The sequence below is a fragment of the Apteryx rowi genome, unplaced genomic scaffold (genome assembly GCF_003343035.1).
Source record: "Apteryx rowi isolate R43461 unplaced genomic scaffold, aptRow1 scaffold_34, whole genome shotgun sequence".
Classification (NCBI taxonomy): domain Eukaryota; kingdom Metazoa; phylum Chordata; class Aves; order Apterygiformes; family Apterygidae; genus Apteryx; species Apteryx rowi.
In genome coordinates, this window is record NW_020449863.1 from 2639735 (window position 1) to 2660620 (window position 20886).

Sequence of the window (20886 nt, forward strand, 5' to 3'; positions counted from 1 at the left end):
AGATGATTCAGTTGTGACCGTATTTGTACGTAACCTGACAGTTTAACAGTTAATCCCTTCGTAATCAAGCCTTCTCAATCACAGAAACAAATTTTAAAAAGTGGTTAAAATTAATAGAATAAAATTAGGTATGTTTTGAAAGCRTGGGATTCTGTGCAGATTTCTGAATCTTGAAATAAATATTTCAGCCCATATTTTTTTTTAAGTGGTTAATGATCTATATGCTCAAATTTTGCTGCCATAACATATAACACTAAAAAATTGACATTCAAAAACCCAGACCAGTCTCCATAAAAGAGAACTTAGAACACTTTGAAAACTTCTGTCATGCCAAATTTTTACATAAAGGGAGGAAGTTTACCTTTCTTGTAAGTTGCTAGTAAACATATTATACATTTAAATACACCCTCCCAAAAGAAATAGAAAAATCTAAGATGCACAGTCAGTTTTTTTAATGTTAGTGGCCTATAAATCCAATTGAAATGACTGAAAGCATGCCAATTCAGATTAGCTTTGTGAAGACTAGTCAYAAAATGGTTGATAAATGAAAAAGTTCTTTGAGCTGTGAAAGCCCTTACACATCTTTAAATATAAAATTATTTCAGTATAAACATACTGATGAATTCTAGTAGGCTTCTAAACTAAAAATTCAAATTGCATGCCTTTCTGTTATACTGTAATAATTTATGTTCTGTCTGAATAGACCACTTTCGTTTTTTAGTGTTTTATTCAAGCTCAATATATCCATTTTTTGTGGGAATGGATTTTTTTTCCTCATTGACATTACCATTTTTCCCTCCTTGAATAAAACAGAACTTCAAAACCTGGTGCCTAGGCCAAACATTGGATAGTGCAACTTAGCTTTTCTTCATGGGTGAACTGGATTACTTTACATTTGTTTTAATTTGTGCAGTGAAAAAAATGTTTTCTTTTTCAAAAGATGAAAAGTTTCATTAAGGTCAAAAGATACAATGAAGTATTATAGATTCTGCTGTTCGTCCACTCTGAGATGCAGTGAATTATTCATGTAGAGTTGTTCTGTGTGTGTTTCTGTATACCTTTAATTCTCAATAGATGTGCATGCACACAGGTTTTTATGGAGACATTTGTTGATTTGCATCATTTTAGAACAGTCTTCCAAAAGACGGAATGCGATGCTTATACATACAGTTGAATGCTACTCTTCCTGGCTGCTGAATAGCTGTAATCCTTACCTGTCTCAGTATCCCAGTGCCTTCAGAAAGTAGTCAGTTTTTTTTAAAACACAAGACAAACAAGAAGGAAAATTTGTAGCCTGGAATTTATGGCAAGTCCATTACTTCTTGTTCCCTTTGGGGAAGGGGTGGGAAGGTATGCATGTTTGAATGCATGCATTAGTAAGAAAAAAAAAACAAAATTTCACCTTCACTTTTGCCTCTTGCTTACCAAAGGCTGTGTACAGCAAGGCAGAGTGCATGGAGAATGTAACTTTGGCTGTTGGGCTTCCAGTACAGAATGGAGTCATAATTCTGGATATTCAACTAGAGTAATGTAAGATCAGATTTATGGAAATGCTCATTTGACATCAACGTGAACAGTATTTTCCAATAGAAGGCATTAAAGGATGCTGTAGTATTTAGATGTATTTGTCCTCCAGACTGTAAATAAAGATAAAATTAAGAAATAGTCTTTTCAGCAGAAGTGTAGGATAGTTCATGTGTGGATAACTTAAGTGAAATGTCTTAGAATCCTATGTTTTCATATAATTTTCCTGCCCCCACTTACCTATATATCTGGCTCTTCTCCACCAAGATCTCTTCCATCTCTGATCTGCCTTTGCCTCTGTTGTTCATTTTGTGTGGATTATCTGAGAGTGTAAGATAGCAGACTTACTGTTTGAGAGGCAGTTATTTTTAAAGGGATGGAAGTTATTTGAGGTATGGCTTAGCATGTGAAAATACAGCTGTTACCTGCAACTCAAGTCATCATCATGTGTCTCAAACTGAACACCTGGAAGTCGTGCGTATCTCTTGACACATTAAGTCTTCAGACACTGAGTTGCTTGTGTAGAAAAGAGGACGATATGTATAGAGGGAGTGTTAAAATCAGAGTATTTGTGCACATTTTGTAGTTATGCAATGGAAAGTGATATGAAGAGAGACCTTTTTTGTATCTTGAGAGTAGGTTTTAAATAATATGTTAAAAATAAGACACAGTCATGCGTGTAACAATTACAAATAGTTGCTTGCTAATAGCAAGAATTCTGTTCACTGTGGGTCAGATGATGGCAAAGGAGATGCAATTAAAAACTGACAGTGCACAAAAGACGATGATATTAGGTAGAAGCTAATGTACTTCTGACACCCTTTAGAACTTGCGCTTAATGCACCTCAGAAGAACAAATCCTCTATATCCTTATAGTAAATGGATATAAACAAAATTTAAATCTGATTGAAAATGTCTATACTCTGTTTTTTCTACACTCCTTGTGTTTGTTTAGCTAGGCTAAAATATTACATGTTTATTTAAGACTATATCTTTGGAGAAAGATCAAACTTCTTTCAGCATCTCTTATAACCTTTCTTATGAGCATCTTTGAGAGCAAAACTACTCTCAAAGCAGGTCAGATTAGGAATGATGTGTTAGTTGTGTGTACCCTTCCTCCCCTACCATGCCGAGTGCTCCAAAGCACAAGTCTTTCTAGACTCTAGTTTGAAGATTGTGAGAGTTTTTTAAATTTTTATTGTTATACTGGGAAATTGGAGAACGCATTCTACGGCACTGACGTAATTTCTGGCTAATATGTTACTCAAGAAGGTCCTTTCTCAGCTTTTAACCACGCATTCTCCAGTGGCTTACTCTGTGAGTAGTGGTGTATGTTTCCAAGGTGGAGTGAAATTCTGCTTCTCTATAAAAACCAAAAATAAAAAGGGTTGTCTCGGAGAAGCAAAGCACAGGTTTGGACAAAGAGCATCATCTTTTTCAAGTATCCACATCTATTCTCTGCAATCCAGGAGCAAGTTGCCTAGTCTCTGCAAATGTTTGCAAGAAGCTGCTGTATATTGGGTTTGGTGCATCTAGCTACTGTGTTTGATCAGTGTATCGAGATTGTCACCATTTTGCCTCTTCTTCCCCCAGCTTCCCACAGTTGCTCCTTACCATTTAAGAAGTGTATTCCTACAGACTTTTGGCATCTGCTGCGAGCAGCCCACTTACGTCCTATGAAATTAATACAAGGCATTCGTTTATGAAATAAATCAAATTGCATAGCCTTGTAGTTTCTTGACAGAACTTAAGGAATTGTGGCACATATATCTGAAAGACAACAGTTTTTATATGTGCCACTAGTAAGTTCAAGTGTTGTTACCTTAGAGAAGAGGTATTAAAAAAAAAAAAAAACCCTACAAATTTCCTCTGAAGAAATCACTATTATCACTATTTGGTTAAAAGACATGCTTTTATAAATTGTTCTGAATACGTTCACACTGCTGTCACATTAACTCACATAAATTTTATTTAGCCCTGCTTTATATACAGGGAAAGAGAAGTATGAGGAAGATCAGGCAGGTTGCTCCAAAGCAACAGATCAGTTTCAGATAGACTTTTGCAGAACTTTGGCCTTTCCATATCTCATAACTTGATCTATTTAAAACCAAATGTTTATAAATTTTGGCATTTCAACCAGTATTTCTCAGCAACAAAACTCTTAATGATATGTTACATGGTTGGCTAGAAGGCAGAGAATGAGATAAGTGAAGTACCAGCATAGCTTTAGGAACATGGTTCATAAAATAGAATAATATTTAAGAATAGGATAAAGCTTAGAAAAAAAACCTCTACAGCATTTTTTAATGCATTAAAAAAAATTAGTTTCATATGCCTGTGCTAGTCCTTCTGCCTTAGGAAAATTGTTGTAGGTCTAATTGTAGTTGTCATGCAATAAAATGCATGACAGCTCAGCTCTACAAACACAGTCAAAGTGTTATTATAGATAGGGAAGCCAAGTGTTTAAAATAACCTCATTGGCCAAAGCAGTAATTTCTCAAGTAAAGGTTTACTTAAATTTGTGCATGGCCTTGCGAATCAGATGGAAAGACTGGGACAAAGCCAACACAGGTCATTAATTGTTCCCATTTCTGTCGAAGCTGGATTGAAATTTCTGAAGCAAAGGGCAGTTTCTAAATAAACCTAATAAAGAACATTGTCATGACTGTGTTCTGTTCATGTTTGTTATGTAAATTTGTGGAACTAATTGTGATTCTTTTCTGTTTAAAAAAAAAAAAATCTGGTATGCACATTATTGATTTTTTTTTCAAGAAAATTAACAAAATTATAAAAGATAATAAAAGACTTGGAATAACCATCTCCTACAATTTTAAGAAAATAAGAACAACAGGAGTGGTTTTGGGGGAAAAAAAGTGTTATGTTCGCTTTGTTAAGCAATAACGAATAAAACTTTTGTATAGCAGGATTTGGTAGGACAGTGATTTTTGAGGCAGTGCAAAATGTTTAAAYGTGAAATCAGCATTTTCAAGAAAACCTAGTCCGCAAATGTAAGAACAACCATGCTGAGTGAGACCATCAGTTATTTATCCATGTGAAAGATCTTGTCTTTTTTTTTTGTGATTGCWTAATTTTCTTAAAACTTGTTGAAAGCCTATTAGCCTATTGACCTATCGTATTCATCTGTGTGTCCAGAAATTTTGTTCTTTTTTATAATTTTTACTAGTTTGGCCAGTATGGCTGTGAGCTTTGACAGTGTTTAGTTGYCCACATTTTCCCTTTAGCCCTTATACCTTCCTTTTTTTGACCCGGTGTAACAAAAATGGATTTGAGTTCACACATTGCTATCAGTAACTTGTTTGTTATCCTTTAGTTCCTTTAGAAATCTTGAGCGAATGCTGTCAGAACGCAAATAACTTGTTCATGTAATTGTTCTGTAACCTCTCCTGCTGGTACTTCATTTTGAGGCAGATCTTCTGGTAGGTCTGTCATGAAGTATGTGAACCTCTCCAGTTTCTTCCAGTCCAGATGCAAGAAATTCATCTGGTTTCTCTGTTAATAGTTAGCTTGAATTTCTCTCAGTGCTCTCTTTTTAAACTGATCACATGATAATCTTAAACTTTTTGGTAGGTTCGTTGCCATGATATTCACGAAAGGAACTTGTTATTCATTTTGATGTCTGTTCCAAATTGTTCCTCAAAATTCTTCTTTCTCGCTCTACTGATTATCTGAGAATACCTTATATTCATAATACAGTGGTGTACATAATACTGTGTATTATGTATGATGTACGTAATACAATGTTGCAGCAAATAGGAGAAAGAAAGGAGAGTGACAGGCTTAAAAATTTAACACTATCTGGCAGAGCAGCTCAGTCACAAGGACCATTTTCTCCCCCATGGTTTCAGATTAGAATTTAGTTGATATATCTTTTTTTCTTCTAGCTGAAGGGAGAGCTATAGCGTATGAAGGTACTCTTGTTTATGTTTTCATATATTTATGAAATACATAACACACATGAAGGACTGTCATTTGTACAATAATATATTAGTAAACACTTCAGATTTTTAACGGTTTAGTTGTTAACAGGACTAACAGTTTGTACTTAGTTAGTTCCAAGCAAAAAATCATCCTGTTATGTGGTAGCGTTGCTGTTCAGACAGACACAGGCAGGCTGGAGGAAGGGGCTGACAGGAAATGCAGCAAGGACAAAGGCGAAGCCYTGCATCTGGGAGGGAAGAGCCCCCTGCGCTGATGCAGCCTGAGGACTGAGCTCTGGGGAGCAGCCCTGGGGAAAAGGCCCTGGGGTGCTGGCAGACAGCAAGCTGGACATGCCAGCCAGCAGTGTGCCCTGGTGGCAAAGGAGGCCAGCAGCGTCGTGGGCTGTGTCACCAGGAGCATAGCCAGCAGATGGAGGAAAGTGAGTGTTCTCCTTTACTCAGCACTTGTTAGACTACATCTAGGTGCTGCATCCAGTTTTAGGCTCCCCAGTACAAGAAATTGGTGCGAGTTCATGGGAGGGGAGTCTGAACAGCAGCCTCCCAGTGCCTGTGGGGAGCATACAGAGAAGACAGAGCTAAGCTATGCACAGCAGTACGTGGTGGGAGGACAAGAGGCAACAGGCATAAACTGAAACAGGAGAGTTTTATTCTGGATATAACAATATAAGCCTGGATATATGCCTTTTCCCCGAGGCAGTGSCACAGGTGCCCAAAGGGATTGTGCAACTCTCTGTCCTTGGAGATTTCAAGGCTCGATCTCATGAAGGCCCTGGTCCAACCTGACAGCAGAGCCTGCTTTCAGGAGGAGTTTGGACTGGAGACCAGTGGTCCGTTCCAACCTGAATTGTTCTGTGGTCCTACCACAGTGCTCTAGCTTAATAGCCTGCTGACTAGATTGTAGTTTTGGCTGATTGTTATCTAATTGTTCCTGTAGCCTCTGACCTCCAAAGAACAGAAAAAGATGATTCACAAGGGTGGACAGGCATTTAATCAAAACACTGACTCTCTGAAGATGAGCTCAGGGCATGTTTTCTGTGCTTGCCTACAGCCATATTATAAGCACATTTCGCTAAGGCAGCTTGCAAGAGGAGCTTGATACTTACCCGCTACCCAACATCATCAGTGGAGGGAAGGGGGCTGACTGTTTGCATGTGATCATTGCCTTTTTTAACATATTTGATCCCAGCTGACTTTTCTATAAAGCCTTGAGACAGAGTCTTGAGCTTTTAGCAAATCTCAATCTAAAAATGAAAAATTAGAACATTCAGAGATTAGCAAGTGCAAACTAAGGATAAGATAGCAGCATTAATACCAAAAAAGTGTTTAGTATAATTAGACTATAAATATATTATAGTATTATAGAAAGTATAATGTAAGCACAATATGTTTCAGTTAGCATAGCAACTATCAGCCTTAAACAATTTTTTTTTTTAAATCTCTTGTGAAAGCATAGGGTAAAATTCTGAGCTCTAGCACAAAACCACTGGTTAGAAATAAAAAGAATATACTGGAGAGGGAATTAAGCTTCTTGCTTTCTCTACCTGTTTTAAGTTGTACAGGTGTTTTGGAGGGTCTCTTTGGGAACACAGATTCCTAACCTGTATTATCATGAGGGTTATATAGTGGCACCTGTTCCTATCTATCAGTGTGAATACACTTATCTGAACAGTGGTAATTGCCTGAGAGGCAATTAATTAGCGGTAAAATGTTCCTGTGTAAAGCTGCAGCTTCTGTCACCTCCCCCTGACCTGCTCCTAGTGCCTGCTGAAAGAAGGCCCAGTGCTGGGTTCTTCACTTCCTGCTCAGTGCAGAGGTGAGGGGGACAAGTCGCATGGAGCTAGAGATCGCTGAGCAACACGGGCATGTTAGAGAGGGGATATGGTGGTGACTGCATGAAGGATAAGGGTTGGTTGCCAGTAGGTGGAAATGAGATCTTAGTCTCCTTGCAGAAGCATGTGGTAGGAGGCAAGCTTCAAGAGGCTGAGTGAGAGGTATGGTGAGGAAAGATGGGCTTTAGAGGCACACCTGGAACTTATGTGTGATTTGATAGAGAACTGGTTGCTGGTACTAAGTAATGCTAGTCCTAATTGTTTGAATACTATCACCAGCAGTGGTAAACTCTGTTTGCAAATCCCTGGTTTAGTTAGCCTTGAGGGATGATCTGAATTAGTTACTGTTATGGGAATGTCTGTGGACTGCTGCAGCATGTGCAATTTTTACAAAGATGGGGATCCCCTACCTACTGCAGTCCTGTTTCTAGCCCAGCACTACTTATTTCTTGTATCAGGATTTAAAAGGACTCTGCTGTGGTGCCTGTGCTGGGGGATTCTTTCTGGAGCAGGAATCTGACACAGATGCTATCTGACCATTTTAACCAGTAGAAAGGGTTTGGAGTTGGCAGGGAAGAAGAAACAGGGAGATGAGGACCACCCCTAAAGGTGTGGAGATGAAGAAGAATTACAATCTCGAAATGGACAGAGAAGTAGCCTGTAGGACTGACATTCTGTTTGAAGCTTTCTTTCTTCTTAATAAATAAAAGGGCAAACTACATTCAAAGTATCCGTGTAAAACCCAGAGTCCCTCTTGCACATCTGAAACTATCCAGAGAGAGCCTAGAAGTAGCACTTGTGCAGTCAGTTCCATTTCTTGAAGGCAAGATATTTTAGAACTAATGGAGTTCAAATAGCTGAGCACTTAATAGGAAGAAGGGTAGCAGTTAGGAGAATTTAAGCTGTAAATTTTAGATGATGTTCAGAGAGCTCATATCCAAGACCTTTAGAGCATGTCTGTGCTTTCAAAGAGAACAAAATAATTGCTTTGGAGGCATTTACTAATGTCTCTTCTGTTTTCTGCTTCTTACTCCAACTCAGATGTAAGAGCACATTGTTTTAATAGATCAGAAAGATCAGCTGGAAACTGTCAAATTCAGATTTCAAGCCTGTTAATGTTTCAGCCTATTGAAATTCCGTGAGTTTAAGTTTAAAAATTGCTACAAATAAAGAGGCAGGTACAAAATTCATCTACATACTGTTGGGGTTTTTAACACTATAAAAGTTCAGGATGCTTACTGCTCAAGGGATTGTTTTTTGTGATCTCTGAATGCTTCCCATATAAATTAAAATCTAGTTTCATTAAATAAGTAAAAAATCTGTTTTAGAATAATAGAACCCAGTGATCTGTGATTGCCGGTGGAGGAATCTGTTCTATTTTTCATGTTCCTTAATACTTCTATTTATTCTAAGGACCACTGCTAAATTTGAAAATTACTCAAACTAGTCAGACAACTGCAAGAGTTGTTTAGAGTGCAGACCTGATTCTCTTGTCAAACACATATACACTAGATTATCTCTATTAGTTTTAATGTAGTTGCAGTAATTTTATTCTGTTGCGAGATGAAAAGAATCGGGCCTTTTGAACCAGGTCATATGAAATGATTTTAAAATATTAAGTATAAAAATATTTAAGTATTAAAAATTGGAGAGCCATACAATTGTTAGAAGAATCTGAAGACAGATGTGTTGTTATAAGAAATAACAGGATGAACTTAAATCATTCAAATATTGCATCTTATTGTCCTATCCATGTTTATAAAATATGGCCCATAATTTGTGCTAAGTCATCAGTTTCATGACATTCTCAGAATATGAGAATTGGGCATATTAATACAATAGGTAGTTCATAGAAAATAAAATTCAGTGGTAAACTGGTCAACAAAATATTTGCTCTTTTCTTAGTTCAGTATTTCACAAAGAGTAAATGTCTAGCCTTGCATCTTTAACTGGCTTGAAGAAATCATCAGGGTTGATGATTTTGAGGGTATGTAGTTCTGAAATAGTTAATGCTCCCTTTGTGAAAACCAAATTGTGATTTCCAGAATAAATTAGTGAATGTAGTTTAAGTCCAGGGTGTCTGTGATTAGTTACTTGGGTACAGTCATCAAAGAAAGAGTTATTTTACTTGTGCACACACAGAGGGACAGCAGTGGCAGCTTTAGGCTCTTTGATGAACAATGTGTTAGTATGGGAGAAGCTTCTTGTGGAAAAAGCAGTGGACTGTAAAATACTTTTTTGGATGGGGTGGAGGAACTAGCTTGTGTGCTTCTCGTATTCTATGTACAATGGTTTGGGAATCCCTAGTGTGTTGTCTAAAACCAGATGTCCCATCTATTCAAAAAGACATGAGTGAGATCTGGATGGTGGAAAGCAAAGCTCAAATTCTGATACCAAAACCACCTTCAGGAGCAGCTATAAAAGAAAGTGTTTATGCCTAACTTACATTTGCTTCAGTAAGATGCCCAGGAATCTTGTAAAAATCTGCTCCACCATTTTCAGTGTGAAAGACAGTGAAGCTTCAAAGTTCTGGAAAAATAAAGGAAATTTTCAGCAAAATAAGTGACAATTTCAAAACGTCAGTTGGAATAGGCCAGCTAGAAGCAGAGAGAGATCTTTGAGGACCACTGTTTGATGCAAGCAGGAGATAATAACTAATAATTTCTACTTATGTTTGCTCAAGTAAATTCTGTTCTCAAGTGGAGTTTTGTTAGTTACATTTTTGACATCGAGTTAACATCAAAACATTTTCTGTAAGATCTTCTAAAGAAGGAGCTGTTCCTTAAGGATTAGCAAACTTATCTTGGTCTGATCTGAACATTTTTTTTCTTGTCATTAAAGTAAGTGAAGTAAACTTTTTGTAATTAACTGTCAAATACATGATTGGCATAAATAGTAAAATACTCTTTACAATGTTGACCRTGTTAAATTTTAGTAGGATTATAATACTTTTACAGCAGGTATGGCGGTCGGTCCCTCTTCTAGGGAGTCGAGTTAGTGATTTAGCTGCTGAGCAGTTAAATGTGTGTATATAGACTTTTATCAGTTTTACTATACATTAAACTCACAAAGCAAAGGTTAATGGCCTGTTTGTGTCCGTTTTCAGTGAAGACTTAATTTACTTTTGCCTGACATTGCAGATACAAGGGAAATCTGTAGTTTAGGGTTGCGGCTATATATGCTATGGAAGCTCTATTAAATATTGGGAAACTGCATTATAAAACAGTGTGTTTTGAAGTCTTTTAAATAATGTAAAGCAAAACAACATTATCACTTGATTATAGATACATTCTGGTTTCCAGCCTCTCTTTTAGGTTACTCATAGTCATTTCAAAATATTTTTTGCATTTTGATACAATTCTGTGAGGTAAAAAAAAAAAATGTATGCGTGTGTTTAATCAAGCATTTCTGTGGATTGACTTGGTTCTTTTCGTTCTTATATCTGCAAGCATAGTAATAGACATTTCTGAACTGGAATGTTCTCAGACCATTCACAACTTCAAAGTTGACAGTAAAGTGATAAATTGGAGGAGTTAGAAATTGTGCTGTTTAGCAATTACAACTTATAAAAACTGTTTAACAGTTTGAAGGGAGTTGTTCTGGTTGTTCTGTTGAGGGGGGATTATTGAGGTAGTGTTTTTCTCTCCTTTGTCCCCTCTTTTCCCAGTGACCTGAACTGTAAAACAGGTCTACCATTCTCAAGGTTTRCTCTATACTTGAAGAGAAGTCAGCTGGAGTTGTAGCCTTCATATCAGGAGCCATGATTTCCTGCTGTCTTTATCAATGCATAAGTCTCCTTAAGCAGCTATTCATTCTGTTCTTGCTTTTGTTAKGGACCTCCTGTTTTTCAATAACTTGAAGGAAATGGTTAAAGTAGCTATCTTCTCTTTGCCTTTTGGTTGCAATGCAAGACTGACAGTCTTTGCTGTGTTCTTGGTGTGGAAGGTAGTGCATCGTCATGATTGTAAAGATCTCAATAATAGCTATACAGCCTTGTCTGAGGATTGTTCACATCCCAAATGAGTTCTGTCTGAAGGTCAGCCTTACGAAGGATACGCTTATTTGTTGTACGTTAACACTGTGTGCTCTTATTGTCCAAAGTAATGTACTGCAGTGAGCACTCACAAAGTGGCTTTCAAACAGCAACATCTTAGGGCTTCATCGACTTTGCTGTATTTTTCTACCTCAGTAACTTTGCCTAGGTGGACTCATTGTAACTTCAGCTTTTTTTTTTCCTTTCCTGTTTTACAGTAACGGTTTTTAAAAGATGGATTTTCTTTCAAGTTACTCTGTAGAAGATGGAAAACAAATGTCAGATGTGGATGAAATGCATTTTTACACTTGAATAATTCAAAATGCATTTCATCTTAAGGCAAAAATTCTCCTGTGAATTTTACATTTGTTTAACTTTATGCAGAAGAGTAGTCCTATTTATCTTTAGAATACAATAGTCAAAGGGGTTTTACATATGTAAAAATAAAAAATAAAAAATTGCAGGACCAGAGTTTTCATTTTAACTTAGTGGGTTTTTTTGAAAAATGAAATGTTTGTGTGTTGTGGTATCACACTTTCCAAAACAAGTGTTTTAAATATTGTTAATATTTATATACAGTACAGTACTGTTAATATTTATATACAGTACAGTACTGTTAATATTTATATACAGTATCTTTTTGCATTGTGATTCCCTGGAAACCATATTACCTCATGTGTTCTTACGTCAGGGATTTGGAAAAACTGTTAAAGTCTTTTTGCATTCAGATTGGAGTGCATGGTAATCAGAAATGGCGTAACTGAGGAAAACAGAAATGAATAGAGAATTGAAGTTTGATTTAGACAAAATAATTTATTAAGAAATACAAACTGTTATTTCCTTACGGGATTGAACTATTTAAATAAGTATTAATTTAAATTAAAAAGTACATTTTAATTGTAATAAAAATTTGAGAGTTTTATTAAGTACCACTAGTGCTATACCACTACACAATGTTAAATATAATTATCAAAAATAACAGCTAAAATGGGGGTAGAGGGGAATCTTGGTGCAAGTCATGCCATTTAGGGTTATTCAGAAATCACAGGAGGATAAGAAACCAGTTCCAAAATAAAGGGGAAGTTCAGGTACCTTTTCATTACTTGAATACTTCTTGAAGGTGACCTTGTAGTTTTACATGTACATGTATCTAGGTCATAACTTTTAGAAGTGTTGTTTAAAAAAAAAACCAAAAAACAAAAAAAAAAAAGAGAGGACTGACTTATTTCAATTCTGTAATGTTGGAGTTTCTACTTCGGTGTAGCTTTATTGTAAGGACCATCAAGTCAGGAATGGTCTGTCTCTAAGGCATGATACCTCCATTTTCTTAGATCTATGGAAATTCCCTTTTGCAGACAGTTCTGCAGGGTTTTGAGAAAGAGGCAAGATGGTTCGTTCCTTTCTTTCAGCACTGCACATTCACATATAGTGTGTCCTTCTTGATGCAGCATTATGGAGAAGTTGGCCATTTTTGCATGGTTCTGAACCCAGCTGTCATTCTTTCTGTTTATTTCTAGGAATTTAGAACATGATGAATTAAAACTCTCTGAGGGCTTTGTAAAGTCTTTTTCTTTTTATTGGGATGATCATATCTAGTTGATTTGTGCAAGACTGAGCATTAATAGAGTTCTGAGGTCTTTGGAGTTGGAGGCAGTCTAATCTGAAGGGTTTTCAAGGGGGAAATGGCTGGCCTGGAACCGTAGAGAGTAGGATGTGATTGGACTAGACATGCTTTATTGGCTTGGAAAATGTTCAGCAGCTGTTTAAGTAGCCTACTGTAGAAAAATGGTGGGCTTGTATCACCTGATATCTTTCACTTATAGTCTCTATGCATGTAGTTTTTATACAATCTTTATCTTTTGCTTGTAGTCTTTATAAATGTGTTATATTCATATATTGAGTTTTACTGTAAGACTTATGTAAATATACAACTCCTTAACTGAACTGAATGATTAATTGAACTCTKGGATATACTTCTGTCAGACAAAATAAGGGCAGAGGATTTGCTCTGCAATTGAAAGGTAGACAGATCATTTTCCTTTTCTCCTACATTTTTTAAATAATCTAAGCTTTCTCATGTTACTTTAATCAGAGGAGTTATTTGCACATAATTTGGTTTTATTTTTTGCAGAGTTAAGTGTAAGTTTTGGATATTTTCCTGGATAATTTTTGATTATTAGTACTGGTGAGAATCATAATCATTTAAAAAAAAAAAAGTCAATCAGATAATAAAAATTCTATGTCTGCAGAGCATTTATAGTGAGAAAAGTTCTAATTTCCATTGGTTAAGATCAACGGTCAGCCAGCTGTTTACCACAAATTCAGTTTATGCAGAATTCAACTCATTAAGTGTCAGCAGATAAAGTATATCCATCTGGAAGATGTTTTTCTTCCTATTCCTCATGTAAGACTCCTCTTCCCAGTGGAAATAACTTAGTTTGTAACCTGCTTTTTCAGTTAAGCTTTTTAGCCCCCACCCCCTACCCAGTCAGTTGTTTGCAAAAAGCTGTGTGATATTTTGTAATAATTAACCTCTGTGTATGAATGTATAATTCATTTTTTTTACAGTAGAAGTATGCTGAATGTTTTAGAGGGTAACTAGTGAATTGCTCATTTGAGGAGAAAGTTCAGATTTTACTTTAGACAGACAAGCTTAATGTCTGGAACTTTGTTTAAAGCTAGACAATAAGACAAAATAAAATGTGATACTGTGTAATTTTTTTTCTGTAGGATAGAGAAAAAGTTTGCAGACAGTCTAAATACTAGTATGTGAAGATGGTTTATGAATTGATATCTCATTTTAGTGATTAATTGCCTGTTTTTGCAATATTATATAGCACATGAAGCTATGTTCGAAAAAGACATTTAGGATTACCTATGGCTAGTATACTGTCCAACTGTTTTGACAGAAATCTGTTAAATTAATTGATAAATCTGATCCTGTATTTTAATAATAGAAATTTCATTGTGGTGCGCACTGAGCTGGACTAAGGGAGGATAAGAATTGATAAATGTTTCTCTTCCATATTCTTGCAATGTAGCTAAGAAATATTGTTCCCATTTTACAGGTACAAAACTGAAGCAAAAAGACTAAGATACCACTGAGATCAATTTTTAGATATGTGCCAAATATTAAGAATATAACCATCTTCAAAGGCTTCCATGTTTAAAGTTAGGTATATGCTTAAGTGTCTAGCTGAGTCTGGGTAGTTACGGCCTGAGTCAAAGCTTCTGGTTGGTAACAAAAGATTGTATCAAGCCCTGAATGAATTTCCCCAGGCCACAGTAAGAGGAATTCTGTGGCACAAACTATTGGCCTGGTGTCTGACTGTAGTCCATAGTTACGTCTGCCTTCTCACTGTGTCCAAAAAAATCGCAGTCACAGATTTTACGTTCCATATGATAAAGGAACYTGCAGCTGGTACCTCTCTTTTGCATGTCGTGAAAGGTGGATTCACTCAAAGCTGAGCACTGCAGGTGCTCAGTTTATGTTTAGATTGAGGTGACTGCAAAATGAATTTTTTTGGGGGGGAGGGGGGGAAGGGGGATTTGAAAAATAGTGCAAACTAAAATACAAAGTAGACAAGTAGAATCACTAAAAATTGCCCTTCTGGCTATTTTTCAGTCAGATACCTCATCAACAGTCTGTCTTAAAAAAAAAAAAAAAAAAGCAATTGGCATTGATTTTCCTGAAAAATAATTAAAAAAAAATTAATTTTATAGATTTTATATTTTTGGTTTATTAACCATTCAGATTTTTTTTTTCTTAAAAGGATAAATATTGCAGCATTGTGATATATCTCTAAAGCATTCTAGGAAAATGTTAATAGATTGTATTGCAAGTTATTTTTTCAGTTGGACATGTCATAAGAAGGACATAGAATCATGCTGGATCTAATGTGCTAGTTACCTTGGGGGTATTTATCTGCAGCAAATGAAGTCTAAAAGATTGATATTGACTAGCTAGATCTTTAAATTCCTTTACCTCATCTTAAGCTTCATCTTAACTTAGCTTAAGTTGCGTTTGTTCTACTTATGTGAAATTTTTCTTGGAATTGTTTTGTGGAGAGGACGTGCATCTTCTTTGTTTAAAATGACCAGTTGAAATGCAGAACTTAAGGGGGTTTGTTTTTTAAGAAAACCTTATGTTTTGCATTTAACAAAAAGAGAAACATGAGCATTAAGGCACAAAATGACTGATGAGGAGAACAAGATGTATTTCTGGCCATCTACTAATGTTTTCCAGTAAAATTAATCTTCAAGATTAGACTGGCTATAATAAAGTTATAAGCAGTGCTTGAAATAAATTGGATACACTGGTATGTCATACCAGCCATTCAAAAAGATAGCCAAGTACTTCTCAGAAGCCAAGGGAGATGTTTGATATGTTGCTGTTGGCAACACTTTCTTACACTTGTGCAAAAAAAGTTGAGAACCTTCTCAGATGCAACATTGAAAATGTTTACAGTGAAACTCCCGCATTCCATTTGTGTCCTAAACTCTCCAACTGTGTGCAGTATGAGGGATGAATATTATGGCAACTTTGTTGAGGAGTACCTGTTTGCTTTGAGTATTTTATAAGTGTCAAATTCAAAAATGTAAAAGGTAGATAGAAAGTGTTAACAGGGAAAATGTGTTTTAGCTTTGAAGGGGCCTGCCAAATAAAAAGAATCCTATAATACAGGGCAGATATGACTAACTGAGGACATTTTAAGGAAAATTGTTATTTTTTTAATTATTATTATTTTGAAAGGCCTGTGTAGTTTTCTTTTATATCTTACATGATCTTCCTACGCTGATTTACTCGCACATGTAGAGGAAGTGAATCATATTTTTATTCCTGAAATCAGCTTTTAAAAGATCTTTACTTCAACACTTGGCTGCCTCCATGATTTGATCTGTTTAGGTTCCCTTTCTCCCTGTTTAATTATGTGACAATATCCAATCATCTAAGCAGAAAATCAGGAATGAAGCTCTTTTTTAAGTGCGGTTTGGCAAAGACAGTGTATCCTCGGAAACCTCTCTGTCTACAATTGTTGTAGTAATACTTAATATTGCAAATACTGGATTATATGTCTTTGGGTTGTTTTAGCATAGATACTTCRTTGTTTGTATTGCTATACATGTCTACTGCCATTACAAAATATAGTTTGGCAATTTTTCAGATAATTACCTTTATTAACAGATAAAAAGATGTTTCATAGTAATGAATGTTTAACTACATCTAATTGAAAAAGAGGTGTAGTATTGCAATTTTTTTCATCTTATTGCAAGCTTTATTCAGGAGAGCGACATATTCTTGGCTGAATACCTGAGCTATGTTTCTGTGATATTTTCCTCTCTGTGAGAGACTTGCCCTGTATGAGCATTGCTTTGCCATGCTTCTGCAGTTGTGATCTCCAAGATATGATGTCCTGAAACAGTAAAGTAACATAAAAGATGTTTAAAAACTACTTATTAACAGATTGAAACAAAGTACTCTTAGGTTATTTATAAAATGTAGAACATCACCCACAGTGAGTCTGTCACAGATGGAAAACATGAATTTATTGACAAGTGTGTAGTCCATTGGATAAGTTTATAGACATAAAATCCTACTGAAGTGTGCTAGAAATTAACAGTTTGTCTCTAGTGTTGGATGTGAATTAGCTTAAAAAGAAGCATAAAATTACATTAGGCAGGCCAATCTTACTGCCTGTGTATCAGAAGAAAGTCATTTGCCTTGCTTTTTTCTGAGAATGTGCTTGTGATTTTTTTATTTATTTTTATTTTTTTTTCCTGAAACATTAGCCAGACAGCATGCTACAATTATAACTTGTGTTTTGGGGATAAATATATACTATATTTTCATTTTCTTCCAGAATGAGTGTGCTAGAGAAGCTTGCCATATATAATCAGATTTCAGAAGAGCCAGTAATTTGTTTGCAATCTGCTTCTAGTCTCTTAAATGTACAGGTTACTTCATGTCTTGATGCTACGATGCGTGTGTAGACTGGCTCTTGTCATTAAGCCATAAGAAATAATATGTAAACCAAAGTGATTTTTTGTATACCCAGAGAAATACCCACGCAGCTTAGCTTTTCAAAGCAAATGGAATGGCTGTATTTGGGAACAGGTTTTTATTCTTGCAATAGCTCATAAAAGTCAGGATAAGTACTGAGGGCCAGCTAAACACTTGCGTTTGTCACACATTCACTGGAGGAAGAACGTGCTCATTTTCTAAAATACTGAAAAAAAGAGAACGATTCTGTAACTTTGCTCTTGTCATTTGTTGTGGTCCCGAATCTGTTTGCCACATCCCATAGATAAATCATCTTATACTAGTAGAATGTGGGTTACCTAGCTAATTACTACCTTGCCTCTGTTATGTGTTTTCTCACTGTGAATGGAAATTACCAGTGAGGAAGTCAAGGCAATATTTAGGCTTTCATATGAGTGTCATCATTGTCGTATCTTTACACTTCACTGTTCTTCCAGGCAGTACAAATGCCATACTCTTTAATAATGAATAGGAGGGCAAATTAAATTTCTGAAAACACCACTGTTTCATCCAGGTGCATGTACCCAAATGGCTCTGCTTAGACAAATTCAGTTTGGAACTGATTATGTAGTATATAGTAACTTTCTTGTGCTGTTGCCTTATAAATTGCTTTATAATAGGTAATAACTAGTTAACGTCTATAGTGATTTTAATAGAATGGTTAGTTTTAACAATATAAATAATATAGTTGCTGAGAGCAAGTGTTGAAAAAGAACTAGCTTAATAATTAAATGTGGCAGATAGCATTGTTTCATAATGATTTCTGTTTTGGGGCCTATTCAAAATACAAATTGAATAGCATTTAATTGCTAAAGCTGGTTAAGTGTAAAACTAATTTTAATATGGCTTAAGTGAAATAGTAACTTTGATGTAGTTGAGAAGCAATTTAAAAAACCCACTGGTGATTTAGGCTTGTAGCTTCAAGTTTATAATCACATTTGATTAAAGTTCTTTGATACTATGCCTCCTAAGAGTACTTCCTTAAAACAAACTAAAATGCTAATTTTAAGGGAAGATACTTATTTAACTGATGCTGCAGTATGGAATTTAAATGGATAACTGCTGTATTAAGTACTCGTGTTTGTTTGTGTATATATATCTATATAAATAAATGTACAATGTCTCATTTAAACACAGTGTAAGAAGTACACAGAGAAAAACATTGTGAGTAATAAGTGTTTTGTCCCGTCTACCTTTTGACAGGAGAATTAGATGACAGAGAACAGGCAAAGCTGGAAGTAAAAGTATGGGATCCAGATAGCCCCCTTACTGACCGTCAGATTGACCAGTTTTTAGTTGTAGCACGGTAAGATTAAAATCCTCTAATAAAAAAATTTCCTTTTCCTTTTTCTACTGACTATTTATTCCCCTATATCGTGTTACTCAACTTGTTTTCCATTTTGTGCCATTTCCCACAGTTAGCTAAGAGAGAAAATCAGACCATAATCTTCTGCATATTTATGGAAGCTAGCAATACAAAAAAGAGGAAGARAGATTTCTGGAATAATACCAGACTGCCTGCATTTCAGCTTACAGCAGAATTCAATACTTCAAATCTAGACATCATTCCACTTTCCCCTCCGAGTAATTGAAATAGTATTTCTTTGCTCGTATTTCAGACTTGTACTATCGTACCTGAAATTTCAGAGTGCAATATAAACTTAAGAATGTAATTAAAGAAGATGTAAACAAATTAATGATTTTAGAGTTTGTCAGATTTGCATATAAGTTGACTGTAATATGCAGTGCAATTATTTTGGATGAAAGTTGAAATAAAGGTTTCAAGTGATGGATTTCATTAGTGAAAAAATCTGTCCAGTTCAGTTTTATAAGTTAACATATGATTATGCAGATGGAGAACATCGAAGTCTTTTAAAAATAATGTCTCTACTTTCAAAAATACTCTTTCAAATTACTATCATCTTTTTACTGAAGGACAAATCTCCCTTTATAAGATACAGCATGTTTCCCTCTGTCCTGTAATTCATACTTACAAATACATTGCTGTTCTACCTTAAAGATAAAAGATGGCAGAGAACTGTTAATCACAGCTAATGCAGGGATGTTATCCTGAATCATTCAATCTGCTTTCTTTCACCTGGATGCAGAGCGTAGTCTCAAATCTTGTCAGGTGAATAATCCTTTTGTGTTGTATCCAGGTTTTGTTTTTTATTCGTGTCTCCCTTTTGAACAAAGCATTACAGGAAAGAAAAAGAAAGAGAGAGAAACTGTGCTTTATGTTTTCCAGCTTATGCGTATGGTGCAATGGGTTGCTGATTTATTGTTTGACAGTTTAGATGCTGATCTACCCAGGTTTATCTCTTCCCCACTTAATAGTGGTGTATCCTTTCTGTACAGCAGTAGAAAATGCCTATCCCTATTAAGTTTCCAGGCAAGCAGGAGAGAAGCTTGAGCATGTATCCATTCAAAAGATCATGATGTGTGGTAGATGCTCCATAGAGCAGACCTTTTAGTGGTGCTGCAGAGATGTAAGCCTGAGATCTAAGGAACCAAGCAAACAGAACTGTTCTATCACCAGCAATGTAAAACCTGGAGATGTATGGGTTGACCATATAGCATGCCTGCAGAAGATCTGTGTGAAGGTGAAGAGTTGCAAAGCTGATGCCAAGTATTTTCTGAAGAGCTCATTCGCTACCTTCACATATCTTCTCTTCCCACTTTGCAACTACTCTGGGGAGCTGAAGAAGTGCACTAAGAAGCTGAAAATGTTCCCAAATGAGTATACCAGCCAGCAGTGTACTGGGAAGTGACAGGGATAAATGGCTGAAGTCTCTAGAGAAAAACAAGCTTTTTCTTTTTCCCCCTTATCTAAGAAACCCCGTGCAATGCTGCACAGGCCCTAACCATAACTGCATTCTTCTAGAAGTTGATAAATTTCTGTAAATAAGGTTTTTGATATGACAGGAATGTGTCTTGGCCATCACTTACTAACTGTAGCTATCCAAGATCTTGTGGTAGACCAGTCACTAATGGCCATCTGTCATCAGATGTTTCTCAGATGCTACTTTCTTAATACTCTTCCCCAAACCTCCACCCATCTTTGTATGCTGCTTTCTAACTGACAAGAGCTCTTTCCAAACTCCTCTATACTTGGGCTTACAGGTTGCAAGATCAGATCTTTGTTGCATCAAGTGGTTCTGTGACAAAATCTCATAAATTCCTGGAGAAACAGTTCACCTTAGATCATTGTGGCAGCTTTGGATTAAGTCTGTTGTGTGCTTTACTATGTGGTGGACCATTAAAAGCTGCTTGAATAACAGCAGTGCTGCTTCATGACCTGGTAAACACTGCTTAAAAGGTCAGAAGGTCTTTCTGCCATGTCCTGACTAAAGTTAACTGGGCATTTGCTGTGCCTGCTGGTTTTCCCATGGGAAGGGTATTTCTCTGGTTTCTGGAAGTTATTTTTGATTTTTATACCTGCAAATTTGAAACTTGGGCAATAAGAACTTTTTTCTAAATGTTTTCCTCTATGTGATTCTG

At 35.9% G+C, this 20886-nt stretch overlaps 1 protein-coding gene across 2 annotated transcripts in view; it reads left to right on the forward strand.

Annotated features, from left to right (window-relative positions):
- MTA3 (metastasis associated 1 family member 3) overlaps positions 1 to 20886 on the forward strand; it is a 143858-nt gene that overhangs the window by 38172 nt on the left and 84800 nt on the right. For both annotated transcript variants that reach the window (XM_026072290.1, XM_026072289.1), the window contains exon 7: positions 18589 to 18691. In XM_026072290.1, the coding sequence (XP_025928075.1) occupies positions 18589 to 18691 (103 nt within the window). The remainder of the gene's footprint in view (positions 1 to 18588; positions 18692 to 20886) is intronic.